We start from the raw sequence: 16931 nt of genomic DNA, 5'->3' as shown, positions 1-16931 counted from the left end.
ATGAATTTGACCATTTGAAAACCTACTGTACTATTTGGGATTCTGAACTGACTGGTCAATACAACATTTTTCCTTGGTCTCCCTGGGTCTTGGGCGGGTCTAGGGCTTTCACCATGGCCGCCAACATCGGACGAGTGTGCAGTGTGCGTAGAAAGGGTTTGCGAGGCACTGTATTCCCCAAAATATGAATAACAATTATAAACAGAAAAGTTACCATGCATATCACTCGGCATTATATATCCAAGTTGGGTAATGATCGCAATCAATGTGTACTTTCATTGCCTTCTTTAAAGTCATTCAGCAAGCAAGACAAAAAGAAAACAATGTGCATTATTCCAGAAAAATCTCACTAACGCATCCTGACTCGATACAAGTGAAAAAGAAGACGTTTGAGCACTTGCCTCACTTGCCTACTGTGAAAGATTGAAAAGCAAACACCATTCGTTTTGTATTAGCACTTTTTATGTGGAAAATGCACATTCAAGCAAATTGAAAAAAATATCAATTTTCCATATCATTGGCTTCAGGAGACAAATGGAATAAAATTGCACTCTGTAACAGAATGTGTGCCATGTAGACAAAGTGCGCTCCTGAAAGGGATGTCCCCCTTCCTCCCTCTGCTTATCAGGCTTACCTTTGAGAGCGACGCCCATAGGTTTTAATGTGATGTACATCGGTGATCGTGTCACCAAGGCCTACCAAGGCATTGTGGGCAGTGACACAAGTTTTCTTTGCTTGTTGATATAGAGATTTCGTTCAGGTGCATGTCTAAATCCAGGACTCTCATTCCCATGGGTTGAAAATATTGAAGAGACCGAAAGCAAATGGCTGCATTAGCTGACACACAGAAAGAAGCATTCTCTGGCCTTTACATTAGCTAGGCAAATATTTTGGGCAGGAACTGCTCTGCCCTATGCATGGGACCCCTTTCTCTTCCTGTTAAACGTGCTTCGGGTGTCCCATTCCTTTCTTACTCTATATAGGCTCAGGTGTCCAATATATAATGTGCTGCTCTGGGAAGGGACTCTTAGTACAACTCTACACCCCTGGCTGCCCTTGCTGGGACATCTACAAGTAGGACATCAGCAAGAACAACAATGCCAAGGGGGACATTGTCCTTGTCTTACGGCCAAAACAATACCAATAGTCTAATTTGTGCAAAGGAGATGTTTGTATCTGTGTGTGTGTACTGTCCTCTAGCTCAAAATCCACGACTGGCAATTGCTTGAGACTTTAAGTGAGAGTTCAAACAGCAATTGGGGGATAAAAACACAGCCCTTGTTTTCTTCTGAGGAAGAAAACCATCAGGGATGTCACTACTATATTGGAGCTGATTCATATAGTGTGTGTTTTTAATAGGAAAATCCCACTGGAGAACTCTTTATGAATCAGGCCTGTAGTCTTTCACTGCCCTCGCGGAAAGTCCATCATCATAGTATTTTGGTTAAGGTTCATCAAATCAGCTGGTAATCACAGCATATATTGTCAGTCACGCCGTGCCGGTCAATGTGTTGATGCAGCAAGCCTTCCTTCTTCCCTGTCACTAGCTAGCGGTGTCTGACCATAATGGGATAACCTAATGCGTGAGTAAGAACCGCATTACACAAATGCGAATGATAAAAAAATGAAGTCCATCGCCAACTGTGACAACCTATGTTTAGCACCTCCGGAAGTGGATTTAGTCAGGAGACCAGTTACTTATGCATGTTTTGATCCTGCACCTGAACTTAACCTTTAAGCTCAGTTTCAGAGAGCTGGCATCTCATGGCATCTCATGTAGTTGTAGCAGTCGAAGCGTTCCCATATTAGGTAGGAGGAATCATATGCTTTTGTACCTTGTTGTCATTGGCCAAAGTGAATTTCATGCTGCCCCCAGCACTTGTTCTGGGTTATTGCTCTCCCCTGTAAAAAGAAACAAACGCTTGCCATCCATATCATCTTATGTTACTTTGGAATACCTTGACAAAGTTTATTTCTGGTGTGGGAAGCTTTGAACATACATGTCGCCTTTGTGTAAGACCCTCATTTGGTTTCTTTTGAGTTTCCTAGGCGCCATATGGCTTCTCCCTTTTCAGGTACGTCATTTCACCAGAACGCCGGGAATGGCGGAAGTGATATTACACCACCCTTGACCTCTGATGACATCACAGGACATGGTGTAATTTGACCCCACCCCAAAGTGACATCACGGGAAGCAATGGAACATGACCTTTCACTCCTTGACAAAACAGGAAGTGGCATCACATAGCATTGTTCCTAAGTACACCACGAAAACTATGGTTATGATATAACTATAATGTGTTATACATTTCATACAAGAATGGATCACCATATGTATGGTTAATATGAGTGTGTAGAGGCCCATATTACCAAATTACTGTGAATGCAAGCAGATGTCCAAGGCCAAATGTTAATGATGTGTTATATAGCACTTACGCTTAAGCACTTTATATAGAACAAATATACATACAATATCACCCAACCTGTATTGCTACTCATTTAGCGACCTCAGAAGGATGAAAGGCTGAGTTGAGGAGTTTAAGAACAGACTAAATCAGTGACTCACCCACTGAAGTGTGCCTGAAACAAACCTTTAATGAGTCTAGCAATTATTGTATAGAATTCCAGAAAGACACGTTATTTGTTATTCTTATTATTTCTTATTTAGGGTCAATGCTTAAAGTGACACTTTTGGTACCCCATGTTTTTAAGAGGCATGAGCAAGAAAACCAGCCACTCCAGAAACAGAGAGCCACATGGCACTGAACCCAGCCTAGGAGCTTACATTTTAAAAAAAAAGTAAAAGAAAAAAGATGTTTTTTAGTGGTAGCAAGGGAGACCCCAGGGGTTGCAGTTGCAACCCCTGGCGACCCCCACCTGACATCTCTGTCCCTTTTCAATTCTAACATTATCCAGCAATCCATTTGTAGCTAGCCATCCCTATGCGGTGCTTATGCCTCTAGGAGCAGTCTCAAAACAATCTTGTTTAGTTTTCCCAGAGTTGATTTTTGTTAAGGTGCAGCAGGTCCCGCAACAGATGTATGTACCATGAGCCTTCAGCGTGATGGGTCCAAAACCTGATCTGCCCTACTTAATAACATAACTCTTTTAATGAAGGATGACACACAGGGCAGGTAAAAAAAGATCTGCCACCCCGGGCAAAGTGACAATTGTGCACCGCCCCAATGCCTTAGATTCAGGGCAGATGTGAAATGCATAGCGCTATAATGGCAGATTCAGTGCTACCCCCCTGGTGTGTGCAGTCGGCGAGAATTGCCTTATTTTAGCCACAGCCCTGATGACACAAGTCCTTGCTTTGCAAGCAGTGGTATGATAAAGCACAATCCTGCTTCCCTGGGTCTCCCTGAGCATGGCAGCATCCTTTACTTTTGCCTGTACTCTGGACTGTTACATCGATCAGTTTCTATGTGGCCTGTCTGTATCTCACGTGAAGCTTGTCTGAAGGTTTACCTTGCATCGATTTAAACATTCAGTTGGTTGTTTCCTCATAACCTCCTGTTGCATTTTGTTGGACTTGACGTGTTAATTAATAGCTCTGCTAAATTGAATTTCTACATTTGTTAGCAGTGCCCACCTAGTACTGTGCCTTCACTGTAAACACTGAACCCCTGCATTTACCCTCATGCCATGTTCTTTCTCTTTCATCCAGGATCAATATCAGTTCTGCTATCGAGCGGCGTTGGAGTACCTGGGAAGCTTTGATCACTATGCAACGTAAAAGCCCTGACTTGTCCTGGATTTTTACTGCAGGCCCTTTAAGATCCCGAGAGCCTCTTCTGAGCCATAGTGCGTGCTTGAGAAGTACTTCTAAACTCCTAGCTAAAGACCAATTAGAGGGAATATACATTACATTAAAAACTATTCCAGGTGGACCAAGAATTGAGAGTCTAAAATCGTATCCGGAAAAATAAAAATAAAAGAATCCTGACTGGTGAGGGATCTTTAGGATTTCATCCGCTGGTTCCTCAAGGATTCAGCATGGGTTGGAACTCAAAAAAGGATGCAGGAAGGACTTGCAAAGAACCATCGCCTTGCCTGCGGTCGCACAGACTGTTGCAATCTGTCTGGACATGATGGCGATCCAGAGCAAGATCTTTATGCTCCTAGCTCCTTTCAAACCAATAACAAATTATCAAATCCACGGACCTTGCTTCAGCATCAACCCTTCCCACCATAAACAATCATAAAAACTCCTAGGGGAAAGGAGGGTCAAATGTGTACAAAGAAAGTCCTTGATTTAGTTTTTTAGTATTGTAAAGATACTGCTGACCTGTGCTTCATTTCTAACTGTGTAAAGTTATTTTCCTTTTTTAACAAGAGTTTATCATTCAATTAATTGAATAAAAATGATTGCATAACTGTTCATATATATTTTTTTGTTTTTTTGTTTGAGAAATGTAGATTTTTTTAAGCTGTCGAACTGTTCCATGTCATATCTTGCAGTAGAAATGTTTTAAGGAAAAATTGAAGCAAGGCACATTTCTCTTGTGCGGGCCAATATTTTCTCTACAGTAACACATTCTTTTCATTCGATACAGCTCTTGCGGTTGTGTTTACGCCACTTTTGTAAAGGGAAATGCCCATTGCCATCAACCAGTCTAATGAAAGTAGGGCTTTTTGTTTCCATTATATTCTATTTCGGAATCAACAGGGAGGCGCAAAGTATAAAGCTGCTGCTACCATATCTGTATATACATAATATATCTCAGTTCTTCCATGGTTTGGATTTGTTGGTCTGCTTGGAGAGCTTCTTTCGGAGTCTGCATCCGATAGCGCACTCTCGACGTCGCTGCGTTACCGGAAGTCGGTACATTGCTTTAGCATCATGACGGTCACCATTGTTGTTCATTCTGAAGCGGAAAGAGGAATGCACATCAGTAATGTGAGACTCAAGATTCACCTGTTCGCACTCCGTCTACACTCATACTGTTCACACACACTACCATATCACCTACAACTAGGCGTCCTCAGTTCAGTGTTTTTGACACTTCAGTGCAATAACGAAGCATATTCTTAACTATAGAAGGTGTGCATGTGTTGTTGGTGGGGGAGGGGCTCAACGGGGTGGGTAGAGTGGGGCGTGCATTTCCCTTAAGGAGGGGCGAATGTTGTAAAATATTTACTGTTGATCTGTTAAAAAATACAATCATGTACTGTTTAATGTATATCCTATGAATTGTACATTTATGATATGTTAAGGGGGCAAAGCCAAATTCACGTTGCTCTATTAGCTCAAAATAATTTTGTGACTTAATAGCGTTATTTGAAAATGCAAGTTTTATTTTTTATTTTGCATTTAGAGTGCCTTATATTTAATGTCTATTTTGATAGCATTTCGTTACGCTTTCTTATGTCAATATCTACATTTTTTTTATTTCACATGTTTCATCAGCTTTTCTTTTATAATGTACCATTGTAACTTTGCAGCAGATGTGCAAATTTATAATTTTAATATTATGCATTCCTGGTTTTACTGCAGTTTTGGATGTTTTAGCAAACACCGGCCAAGAAGGGAGGGAAAAAGCCTTCAGCGGTGAGATCCCCTAATCTTTCCAATATAGACGACAAGGCCACACTTTGTGCATAACGTTCCTTTAAGACCAGTTCTGTCTCCAAGGTGTTGCTTTTAGTGTGGTGGCTCACAGCCACACAAGTTAATTGTTGTCTTGTTAATGTTACTGATTGTAACGAATGCATCATGTGTTTCAGCTAAGGTACTTTCACGGGATTAGCGTTTCCATATTTTGGAGAAAAAAAACGCCCTATTGACAGCACAAAGTTTTCACAAGGCACTTTATAGGAAGCCATTTTAAGTGGCATTGGCTTCTGTGATGCCTTGCCCAGTGTAAGGAACCAGCTGTTAAAGGTGCTCTTTGCAGAGATGAGTGTGGGGATGTGCAGGAATATATTTTGAATAGAATGGGAACCCGTTCAGGTTTTTGCATGTAGGTTTCTCACCCTGGAAGCAGTTTGTTGGGAACGCCACGTCCTTGCATCTGTTAAACTAGAGCACTTTTGTAAAAAATAAAATAAAAAAATAAAAATAAAAAAGGGATAGAAGTATTATAGGAGGCTACCTCAGATCAGAATTCTAAACCAACTTCAGCACCAGATACGAATGTGCACTATGCGTTTCGTTGTAGTATTTTCATTTACATCATTTGAAAATTCAAGTGCCAGACACTTACCACAGTAATGATATTGGTTCATGCGATACCTGTAGCCAAATATAGACAGCACGACTTTTAGTGTTTAAACACATCAGTGTGCAACTGGGAGTCCTGAGTGGTAGAGGGGGGTGGGGGGGTGGCACCTGCCAAGACTAGTTCCACAAACAATGACATCTGACTGAGCAGTTCGGTAATACTATGCCCCAGTTCCCAGGAACACACGCGCGGATGACAACCACCCGCTTCCACAAGCAAGGACTCATCAGCATCATTGATGTGCATTCCCCTTTCTATGTCCTTCCTGTTTATTCATGCTATGCTTTGAGCAATACCACGGATGTATTCTTTTTAATCTGCAGTCCGCAAAACCATTATCTTACAAAATTGGTTTTGTAAACTTTATCGTTACGGTGCTATTATTTACCTATCTATGTGTAGTTATGTATCATTTTGTAATTAGTTTCAAGGGATGGGGGAGACTATATATATATATAAAAAAAACATTATTTGTACAGAAATCGACAATTTATCTTTTTTTTTCAACAATGTGCATGGCTAGACAAATGGAGAGGATGGCTGGGAAGGGGGACCCTGACGGGAGATTTGCACTTTCTATACCTTTGTACTATGCACTGCCCTATTGATTCTACACCAATAATGTTATTACTTGAACCCATCTGTAAAATCTGCTTATGAAATTCACTTGTGTGTATGTAAATAACACAGAGCATTTAAAAAGAACAACAGAGTCTGAAATTTAAAATAAAAAGAATGCAGCTTTTCTTTTCCCTACTCTTTTTCTTTTCTTTTCTATTCTCCTGTGCCCTGGTACTCCAACAGATGTCATGTGGCGGGCAGTTCCATGGCGATCCATATGTTCCGTGGCTTTGCCATCCCCGCTTGGAGTGTCTTTACAAAGATAATACAAGTGGTGTTCTTTGCTCTCGTTTTGGATGCACAGACTGAAAAAAAAAATGAGAAAAATAACTTGTAAAATGCTTGTTAAAAAAAAAAACAATTACCTCTAATTAGTAGTACGCGTAAATGTTTTACAAAATGAAAGGCGTGCTTTTTATTTTCTTACTTCGTTACATTGGTGGCGAAAGAAGTCTGTCTGGAAATCAGTTCTTTGCTGACACAAATCCCATTTGTTACAAATGAATTCTAATAAAAACGTCAGTGTTATGCAGCCGTCGTTGTCATTTTTAATCCATGAGGTTGCCGGGTAGCTTGAGATGATGCTCAAAAGCTAGAACATGGCTTTCATAGTTGAGACTTTCTTTGCGAAGTTAGGGATGCTCACCTTGTAGCCTTATAGACCGAGGGAGGGGTCATTATCATGGGCTTCAGGCCGAGGTTGGGGAGGGGTCCTTATCCAAAAGATAATGAAGATCCGGAGGTCTGTTAGGATATTAGCACATGTTTTGGAGTTTTGGTGGTGAAATAAAAAAACATCACTTTAAAGGTGAGTCAAGTAAATAGACACACTGGGCCTGATTTGGAATCCCGTTGAAAAATGGTTTGTGAATCAGGCTCACTGACTTAGCAAATTAAATGTGGTTTTATGTTGTAGTATTTGATTAACAACGTTGTCTACATAAGTTAAATATTTCAATAGTAAACTTTGATAAACTAGAGCGGGTTAAACATTAGCATGTATCAGGTTTCATGTAAAAGGAAACAGATAGTGAACGCGTATTCAAATGTTTTAACTTAGTCTTTGGGTTGTTAAATGGGATCTTGCAGCAAAAAAAAGTTCTCCCACAGAGGAAGTGCCTTGTTGAAAGAAATCTTGCTTGTCAATTGAATTATTGTTTACCAGTCTACTTTTCAAGAAGAGTTTTACAATTGCGCACTCCCACTGAAAAATGTTTTGTAAATCAGCCCCAGAATGTTCAGAATGCAGTCAATACCAGTAGTTATTGACTGCTCTCTGAACATTCTGATTGGCTGAGAGGTGGTCACTAACAATCCCCATGTGCTAATACACCTTAAGATTATTATTTTGATTAATAGAATTTATGCCATTACACTTTTGCTAAGTGAAGCCATAGGCTAAGGTTTGCAAATGGCAGATGGTGTATATTTCATTATTTTACCAGAGCTGAAGTATATTTAGAATCTAATGATCAGCTTATTCATCTGAGAGGATCTCTGGTTGCTGATCATTGAATGAGTAGACCAGGGATCAACTCGGGCCTTCAGAAACTGACCAAAATGATGCCACATGTGTATCTCCTTGTGTCCCAGATTATGTATATGTAAAACCAAATTATACAGTTCATTCACTGTCCAAGGTATATGTTATGATTATTATTGTATGTATTGAGCAAGGACCTACCTTCGAGAAGCAACAGAGCACTTTAGAGAGGAATACACCAATACAGATACATAAGTGCTTTACAGAGCTGTACAACATTACAGATGCATAACAGAGCGCTTTTCAGTGGTAACAACAAAACAGATATACAGCAGGGGTAGGATACAGAGGGGGACAGAGGATGGGTACAGCTGTAACGGGTGGCGGGGAGGAGATGTGCCGGCGGCGTTTAGTGAGTCAGGTGGCACGAAGGGCGACTTGATGGCCTAGCTGTTGAGAAGAGACTCCTTGAAGAGGTGGGTCTTGAGCAGACCTCACAAATCACATGTTGATTTCTGTTCTCGGCCCACAAAGAAATTGCACACTGTACTCCTGTGTGCGCAGCCCCACCTTTTCGGAATGCTTTCTTCATGGTTTTCTGAGCATTACCGCGCTCACAGCAGCAGTGGCAGTTGTAGAGCAGCCTGTGTTTGGGACTTCTGCACTTTTAACCATTAAAAGGGAAAATCAAGGCCCGCCTTTGAAGATTTGTCACACATTTACTCTCAACGTGTTCTTCTCAAAAAGACAGGACAAGCCACACAAAAACGTCTGGCAGTTCTCTAGTGGGTCATCCTTCTTGAAACCAGGGACATAGCGCATTTTTAATAACCGTTTTCTAAAGATATTGGGCTTCATTATAATCATGGCGGTAACCATGCCTGTAAAACAGGCACGGCTGACGACGGAGTTGTATTTTTGCTGGCACCCATCAATGAGGAATTACCAGGTAATACCAACATTACCGGACCCGGTAATTCCTGCATTTCCGGGGGCCAGTGCCTGTCAGTCCCCATTCCCATTAGGGCTCAATGGGAATGGGGCGTCGGATGCACCGGCACCGTCAACACCGGTGCATCCGACATGCTGCGCTCGCGGGTGCTGCTCTGCCCGTCAGGCCAGACCTGACAGGCTGACAGGTGCCGTGAGCACAGCTTGTAGTATGGTGGTCCGGGAACTACGGTACCACATGCTTACCGGTACCGTAGTTCCGGGACCGCCATGCTTATAAAGAGGCCCATTGTCCAGCATTTTGATGAATAACGCTATCCGTGAATATATATTCTTTCTGCTATAACAATTGTTCTTTTCGACGTGCTTCACATGTATTTGCTATTTGCTCTGCGCAGTAAGAAATATACCTAATATAAAGATATAGGGCCTGATTTACAAAGTGTTTCCAATGGGATTTTCCAGAGTGCCCCTCATGAAGAAAGGATAGCAGATTGTGATGGCCACTTTAGCCCACACAAATCTGCAGTTTCTGTTCCCACCTCGAAGTCACTTATTTACAAAACAGACCTGCTGTGTAGGAGGGGATGACTGTGGTGCAAAGGACCCAGAGCCAGCTTCCCATGCATACAAACGTGTCAGACACTTTTCTGACACTTCAGGGGCTGAGTTTAGCCCACTTCCCACATGGGTTTTGTGAGCACATGTGTAGTGATAGTGCTGAAATTGCCTGGCACTGCAAATGCAGGTTGTGCATTTATACGTTCGGGGGTAGGGGGTGGGGGGGTTGAGAGGGGTGAAAATGCACACATTAAGGGCCTGATTGACCGAACGTTTTCCTATGGGAGTGCACCATTATAAAACGCTTCCAGGAATCAGGCCCTCAATAGGCACATGCACAGAAAGCATGAGGGTTTCTACTTGAGATAGCAAAATGCTGCCAGAGTTCTTTGAAACTCCCCGGCAGCATTAAACACTCTTCCCACACCTCGTTTCCAAAAGGGAAGGCCAGACATAGGAGGAAGAATGCGGGGGATTCTGAAAATTAAAGCATGTTCCTCCAGGCATCTGGTATATGCTTTCATCTGTGGCAATTGCTCCCAAACACAATAGGGAATTTCCATCTGTGAATCAGTTCACCTTCAGAATATGGGTGTTTACTCGACTTGAGCAAACTCTATGCACAAGCAATTCGAGGAAACATCCATATGAATTGTCCTGCATTAGACTTGTGGCAGAGGCATATTTCGTGGACATCAATTTAGGATCCAGGTGCAATTGGAAACAGCATTAGGGGCCTGTAACCAAATAAAGACAGTATCGTTTTTAGTGAAGTGCAAAGGTTGTGCTGTGGCGCCAAGGCTATTTAGTGTGATGTTACAAAGGAGACACATGTTGGTAGCCTTCTGGCACACCCCCAAATATAGAGCGCATTGGTAGTGCATGCATAGAGATATGTTCAGTACACACAAGAAAATAACCTGAATCTTAGTCCAACCTATGGTTCATATAAATTGCTGAAGCCTAAACAAGGCATTTGACTACAGAACAATGTTGCTAGTGAACATTCTGACAAAGTTAGTGATCAATCATTGAACACATAAAATCTTAATATGTACGAAACTATGGTATTCAAAAATAAAACACACTCTATTGCAAAATGCTCATACACAGTTTATCAACATTCATTTAACATGACATAGGCATGCAAAAATCCCCTGTGACACATGAGACCAGACTCACACAACATCCATTCGACAAGCACATGAAGTAATATATACCATTGGAACATGATTATCAATATAAAGTGCTGCTTTGCATGCAGTTCAGGCACTGATAAAAATTCATTGACCACGCTTCCTTATTCATAAAGCCCAGAAGTGTAAAGGGTCTCAACAGCTAACGCAACCAATCGCAAAATCACAGAAAGTCTATTATATCCAGGGCTCAGATTCAATATCGGCCAACTCGAGTTTCGGCTGTCAGGGTTGTAATTATTCCTATACCCAGCCTTCCTCAGGGCAATCCCTTTCCTTCACACGGGGAGTCCAAAGTGGATTCTGAAAAATGAACCAAAAAACGTAGACCCGTTACATCTGTTGCATTTCCTATGTGTGTTAACATCAACGTAGCCTGCAATACATGTTTTACATAAAATGTCGGGGAGCCCATAACTGTTTGTCAAAAAGTAACTTCTAAGCTGGCAAGGAGCCATTTGAAATGTAATGTTTACTTTTCCTGTCAGGTGACACACCAGAATATATCAACTGACAGAGACAAAAAGCGAAATTACCAATTCAAAGATCAGATTCAGTTCGCAGAACACCAAGTCAGGCATACCTTGAAAGGCATTGTGGTAATATCATGCAGAATTCACCTCAGAAATACAAAGAAGGCTGTCGGTATAAGTGCTATCTATCGCTTAATAAATTCAGCGTCCTAACGGAAACAGCACGCTACCTCTCTGGGCATATATTTCATACAAGACTTACTTCCCTATTAGGCCTAACCAGTGGTTTAAAGAGGATCATGGAGCGGTGGAAGCCCCAGCGTGCACCGGCCTGGGCAATCAGCAAACTGTTAGCATTAGGATCATGGCCAAGTTAGCCACGGTTAAATAGGTCCTCAAGGATTGCACCTGAGTCTAATCGCTAGAACGTTCCACACTGTGCTGAAACAGTGAAGTCAGGCAGCCATGTTGCTTATTTATGCGTAATGCAAAGAGCACTATATAATTGAAACAAAAGTGATGGAAATCATGCAACGGTTCAGGTCCAGAGCAGCGAACCAGGCCAATACAAAATTGAGGCAATAATCAGGCTTACATGGTGGACCAGCAAGGGTCTCGTTCATAATGCATATTGATTCGCCCAACATAAATCGGTGCCTCCTCTGTGCCGCTAAGGCCAAAATTGCAGACCACTGAAGATCATCATTGAGGCCCGTTTCATGGGCTCTTAACCAATGGAACCAGGTGTGTTCTAAATTGAACAGCCGATTGGCCATGAAAATAATGTTCTTGTCCGTTTTCATACTGTCAATGACGATCCATTTCATGCCATTCAACTGTACAGAACAGTGCAATTTGGGACGCTCACGTTCCTTTGTGCAAAGAGACTCAGAACAATTCTGCAACATAAAGGCAAAACGTGCACCACCATGCGAAGTCGAGTAACACACACCACACACAAATACCGTGCAGCCTACAATGCACAAAACATTTTCAGGTTCAGATCGCCTGGTCATATGGCCCATATAGATATTATTTTAATTTTGATTGCTCCTTCTGTGCTGTGCCTCCCAGGGCTTCAGCCGGCATTGCTACTCATTACTTACCAAACCCGCGCACTTCAAATGAGCTCACTGGCTAGACTCATTATCACGTTTCTGGGGCTTAGAGACATTCTTTAAAAGATGTGAAGTCTCTAGTTGAAGGAAATAAAGTTAATTATGACTAAAAATCTACTTGTATACTTTGACCAGGCCCGCCTATTACCTCTGCTTTCAACTTATTGAACATTTAATCACTGATATAAACCATCATGTATACAAGGGCCAGGGGCAATCCCATCATACCGAATTGTGTCAAAATTCATTGGGATCAGCCTTTCTACTGGACCCAGTATTTAGGTTCTGCAACAGCATCATTCCCATGGAATGGGAGAGCCATACTATTGATGTATAAAAAAGGATCCCGGCTATGTTCAGGGAATTACAGAATATTAACCCTCCTGGATAATATTGGAAAACTCTTTTCTCCCCACCACTTGCAACCACTGTTAGCTGCATGTGAAGGGAAAAGCCTTTGCTCCAAATGAAAACATTGGCTTCAGAAAAAACAAAACAATTCCCTATGCATAATTGTGCCATATGTCAAAGTCTGTCTGAGAAATACAGTGTGCATTAGAAAATGTCTTTATACTGCACCTTCATTGGCACTGTTGACTGAGTCAAGTTATGGTTAAGATTATCTAACTGGGGCACCCCTTCTTCCCTTTGAAAAATGATAATTGCTGTTCACAGAGAAATATGGGTACAGGTCCAGCTTGATGCTTCCAGCTATGTTACCAAACAACATCACAACCTCTGGTGGCCTTAACCCACGATGTACTCTTGCGCCTCTTTTTTCCACCTTTATCTAGCAGACCGTCACAAATGTGTAACAGCTGCTTGTCCCCCCAACCCCTTATAGTTGTGGAAAGTTCTGTGCAACTTATAGACTATGCTTATTAGAATGTTATCTTGAACCAACTCCATACTGGGCTCCAGCGCTCATTGACGATATTGACCCTCCATTGTATGGAAAATGTATAAAGAATAAAAGAAGGATAAAATGCACAAAAACAAAAGCTACAATGTTCCCCTAAACAAGAGTAAATAAGACGTGCCCTTCAAAAAGGAACTCAGACTATGCTCATGAGTATTTTGATTTGACAGTTAACTTGGATAATCCCCTCCTTTGGAATATCTACACAAAGGAGATTTCCACCTGAGGAATGGCCAAACGTGAGGGCCTGTACAAAGTTTTACAAACTCAGGGATCACAGAGCGTGGTCTTCTTTAAAGTCATATGAAAAAAAATGATTCCTCATCCTATATCATGCTCACGACTTTCTCCTCCATAAATACTCTCAATGCCCTAGCTGAAACATAAAACACGAACCAATTCCCTACTGATGTAGCCAACTCTAATTAAAGTTCTGTGCTTGGAATTGGGACTTTGTAGCATTGCTTACAAAGGGTATGCAGCAATTATACCTTCATGGTTTGTCATCTGTCAGACCACACTTTGCTCAATCAGGGATTTACTAAAAACAGACCGTGGTCAATTTGAACAAATGGCTCCTCAATCTGCTGACGTGATACAATGTGCCTTTCTCAAACTTGGATTAAAGGGGGTGGGGGGGCGAATGATAACCTAGCAGGCTACAGAAAGTGCACTGAATTCCATATTAGAAGAATATTAGGAAGCTGCAAGACGACTTAATAATATTGGAGTAGAGTAGGTAATCGCAACAGCATCTCCAAATATGCTGCAAAGGTATCTTTTTGACGTACATAACCCAGATTTTCAACGCTTTTGCTGCTTGTTTAAATTATATATTTTACCTCCTTAGGTTGAGGGAGGAACGTGGAATGGTATTCCTGATATTCACAAACACACCCCTTGTTCACACAGGAGATACTATACACGTGGTTTTAGTTTGCCCTCCATTGTTTATTTCTGGGGAAGTTGTTTTTAAAATCACTTTTTATTTAAAATGGTTTCCAGACTTGCAAAGCTGCTCACATTTGACAAATCCTTTAAATCAATTTATGGCAGCGAATTCTACATTATGAAAAGATTATACAATCATTAGCTGTTTCTGTTTTTCTTTCTTTTTGTGTGGCTTTTAGTGAAAGTCTTTAGCCAACAACTATTTGATCTGCTTTGATGTGAGGATTTTACTTCAATAGCGATGATATTGCAATAGAAAAATGCCCCACATTGACCTTCCAATTGAAAACATTTTCTTTATGAAAATGTGATATACTATCCGATTCTTGTGTTCCTTTTGTTTTTGAAAGTTGCAAAATATTAAACAAGATATATAAGATATTGATGCCTGTCATTAACTAATACAACTTCCCATTTTATTTCTGCACTATAAGTGTTCAGTCGTGAATGCTTTGCTTTACGCTAATGAGACAAACAGGGCTTGGGGAAAATACATTGCCGTGTGACATAGAGTGTCTTTTTCCTAGAGTATGTTTTATATTCAGATGTTCTAAGCCAAAATAAATACTCGTAGGGCCAGGCAAACAATCACCCAGATGGTGTGGTTTTATTTTCTCTGTTCAGTGTTCCGCAGCGCTTCCTACTCCGGGGGGAAGCGTGGTTTGCTCCCCTTTGGTGTCGTCAGCCGCTGCAGCTTTCTTTGGCGAATCCTGCGATTTGTCTGAGTGAAATGTGGTCATCAATGTGCCCATTTGCTCAAAACCTTTAGTCTGAGTCCAGACTTGAGGTTTTGGAGAGTTTTGTTTCATAACCTCTTGGTGCAACTTCAGAGAAATAATGTATTGCCCACATTGAGGCTATAACAACATAAACACAATTTATGCATAGAAAAGTCAAACTAAAGGTCATTGGAAACAACATAACTAGCCTCCAAGGCAGCAGTGCAATTATGCCAAACCATGTGAACGTATCTAGAAGGTCAATCAGAGTATGGACTGATTTTCTTCTTATTTTCAAAAGAAAGTTCTGTTTATGACTGAATTCGGAAGCGAGAGAATTCGTAGCTTTGAAAATGCTCAGCATCAGGTCAGAAGAGACCCAGAAATGGTTCACTGTTGGGACCGGTCTCCATCGATGTGAGATCCATACCTCGCATTCTACACCACCAAATCTATTCAGGTGTGAAAGTGATCTCTGACCACATTTTCTTCAGGCACCGAAGTTCTACCAACACATGAACTGTCAGACTCAGGCACAAACACACTGACCTGAAACTTTAAAATGGCAGCTTGGCCAAGACTATTTTCACAGTTCAAATAATGTTGTAAACTTGTCAAAGCATCCAAACTGCTTGAGACGTGAATACACAATTTCAAAATGCTTCTGAAACAATCAGACTTTCTAAATAAATGTTTGGGATTTAGAGTGGTTTTCTAAAATGTCATGGTTCCAAACTTTGTTCTACAATGTTATCTTATGTTAAAGGTTCTTGTACCTGCGTGGTCCCTTGGCGCTCTGGCGGATTTGCAATGCAAGGAGGGTGGTGGGGTTCGTTAGTAGGACTTAGGGGGAAAAGAGCAAGAGAGCTGTGATGTGCTGTTATGATATGATGTGATATGATATTGTATTTATAGTGCGCCCATACACAAGTGTTTCAAGGTGTGATGAGTGTCAGGTGTCTTGACCCACGTTTGAATTATTATGCTACAACATTTGGTGCTGTGGGCTTAGAAAATCCAAGATGTCTGAAAAGCCCACATTTGCGCCATAATCCAGGAAAACCGCGCAGTTTTGCGCACACCAAAATGGTCGCCTGACCTGCCACCCACCAGTGCGAGCGTGATGGGCCAGAAGCGCCATGAGTGAAACGTGGTGCCAAAGGAAAAAGAGCAGTGCCTCTTAGCTCAAAAAGCGCTTTAAAATCACCTTTGTTTCTCTGAATGCAAGCTCAAAATGCCTATTTCAAACATTGCAAGATATTCAAAAATCTTACTGAACACCAGCAGACGTCGGGTAGAATGAAGTCTTGTGTGCATACTAAATCTGGAAAGATGGAGAGCCTAAAATAATGTTCATAACAAAACTGGCTGAGCTGTGGATGTCAGCAGCTCAAGTGAAATGGGATTAAAGCCACTAAAATCGAAATGTTTAAAATACTTTTGAGTGTCACATAGGTTGCATCTGTTTAACTGTCATAGTTTTGAACTTAGAATCAGCGTTCTAGCTGCATGTGTCAAAATTGTAAGTTTGATTTGAATGAAGAAAAACTGGAACAAAAGTGACATTTGCCTGAAGCCTGGCTTAAAGAGATTGAATTTTGCCCGGAAACTACCCCCAACAGGAGTTGAAACTTGCCCAGCAACTGCATTCACAGGCCTGGCTGCATTCTGCTGCCCCCACCAATAGGAGATCACACCTCTCTGATTGAATC

The 16931-nt window shown here is 41.4% G+C and overlaps 1 protein-coding gene across 22 annotated transcripts in view; it reads left to right on the top strand.

Annotated features, from left to right (window-relative positions):
- Nucleotides 1-7380, top strand: part of PTPRD (protein tyrosine phosphatase receptor type D) — a 4803934-nt gene extending 4796554 nt beyond the window's left edge. For all 22 annotated transcript variants that reach the window (XM_069625937.1, XM_069625939.1, XM_069625938.1 and 19 more), the window contains one exon: nucleotides 3671-7380. In XM_069625937.1, the coding sequence (XP_069482038.1) occupies nucleotides 3671-3739 (69 nt within the window). In that variant the 3' untranslated portion in view covers nucleotides 3740-7380. The remainder of the gene's footprint in view (nucleotides 1-3670) is intronic.
- The last annotated feature ends 9551 nt before the right edge of the window (nucleotides 7381-16931 follow it).

Source organism: Ambystoma mexicanum, chromosome 6p, assembly GCF_040938575.1.
Source record: "Ambystoma mexicanum isolate Mex_15411 chromosome 6p, UKY_AmexF1_1, whole genome shotgun sequence".
Classification (NCBI taxonomy): Eukaryota; Metazoa; Chordata; class Amphibia; order Caudata; family Ambystomatidae; genus Ambystoma; species Ambystoma mexicanum.
The sequence above is the reverse complement of the archived record's forward strand: the minus strand, read 5'-3'. Positions and strand labels throughout refer to the sequence as shown.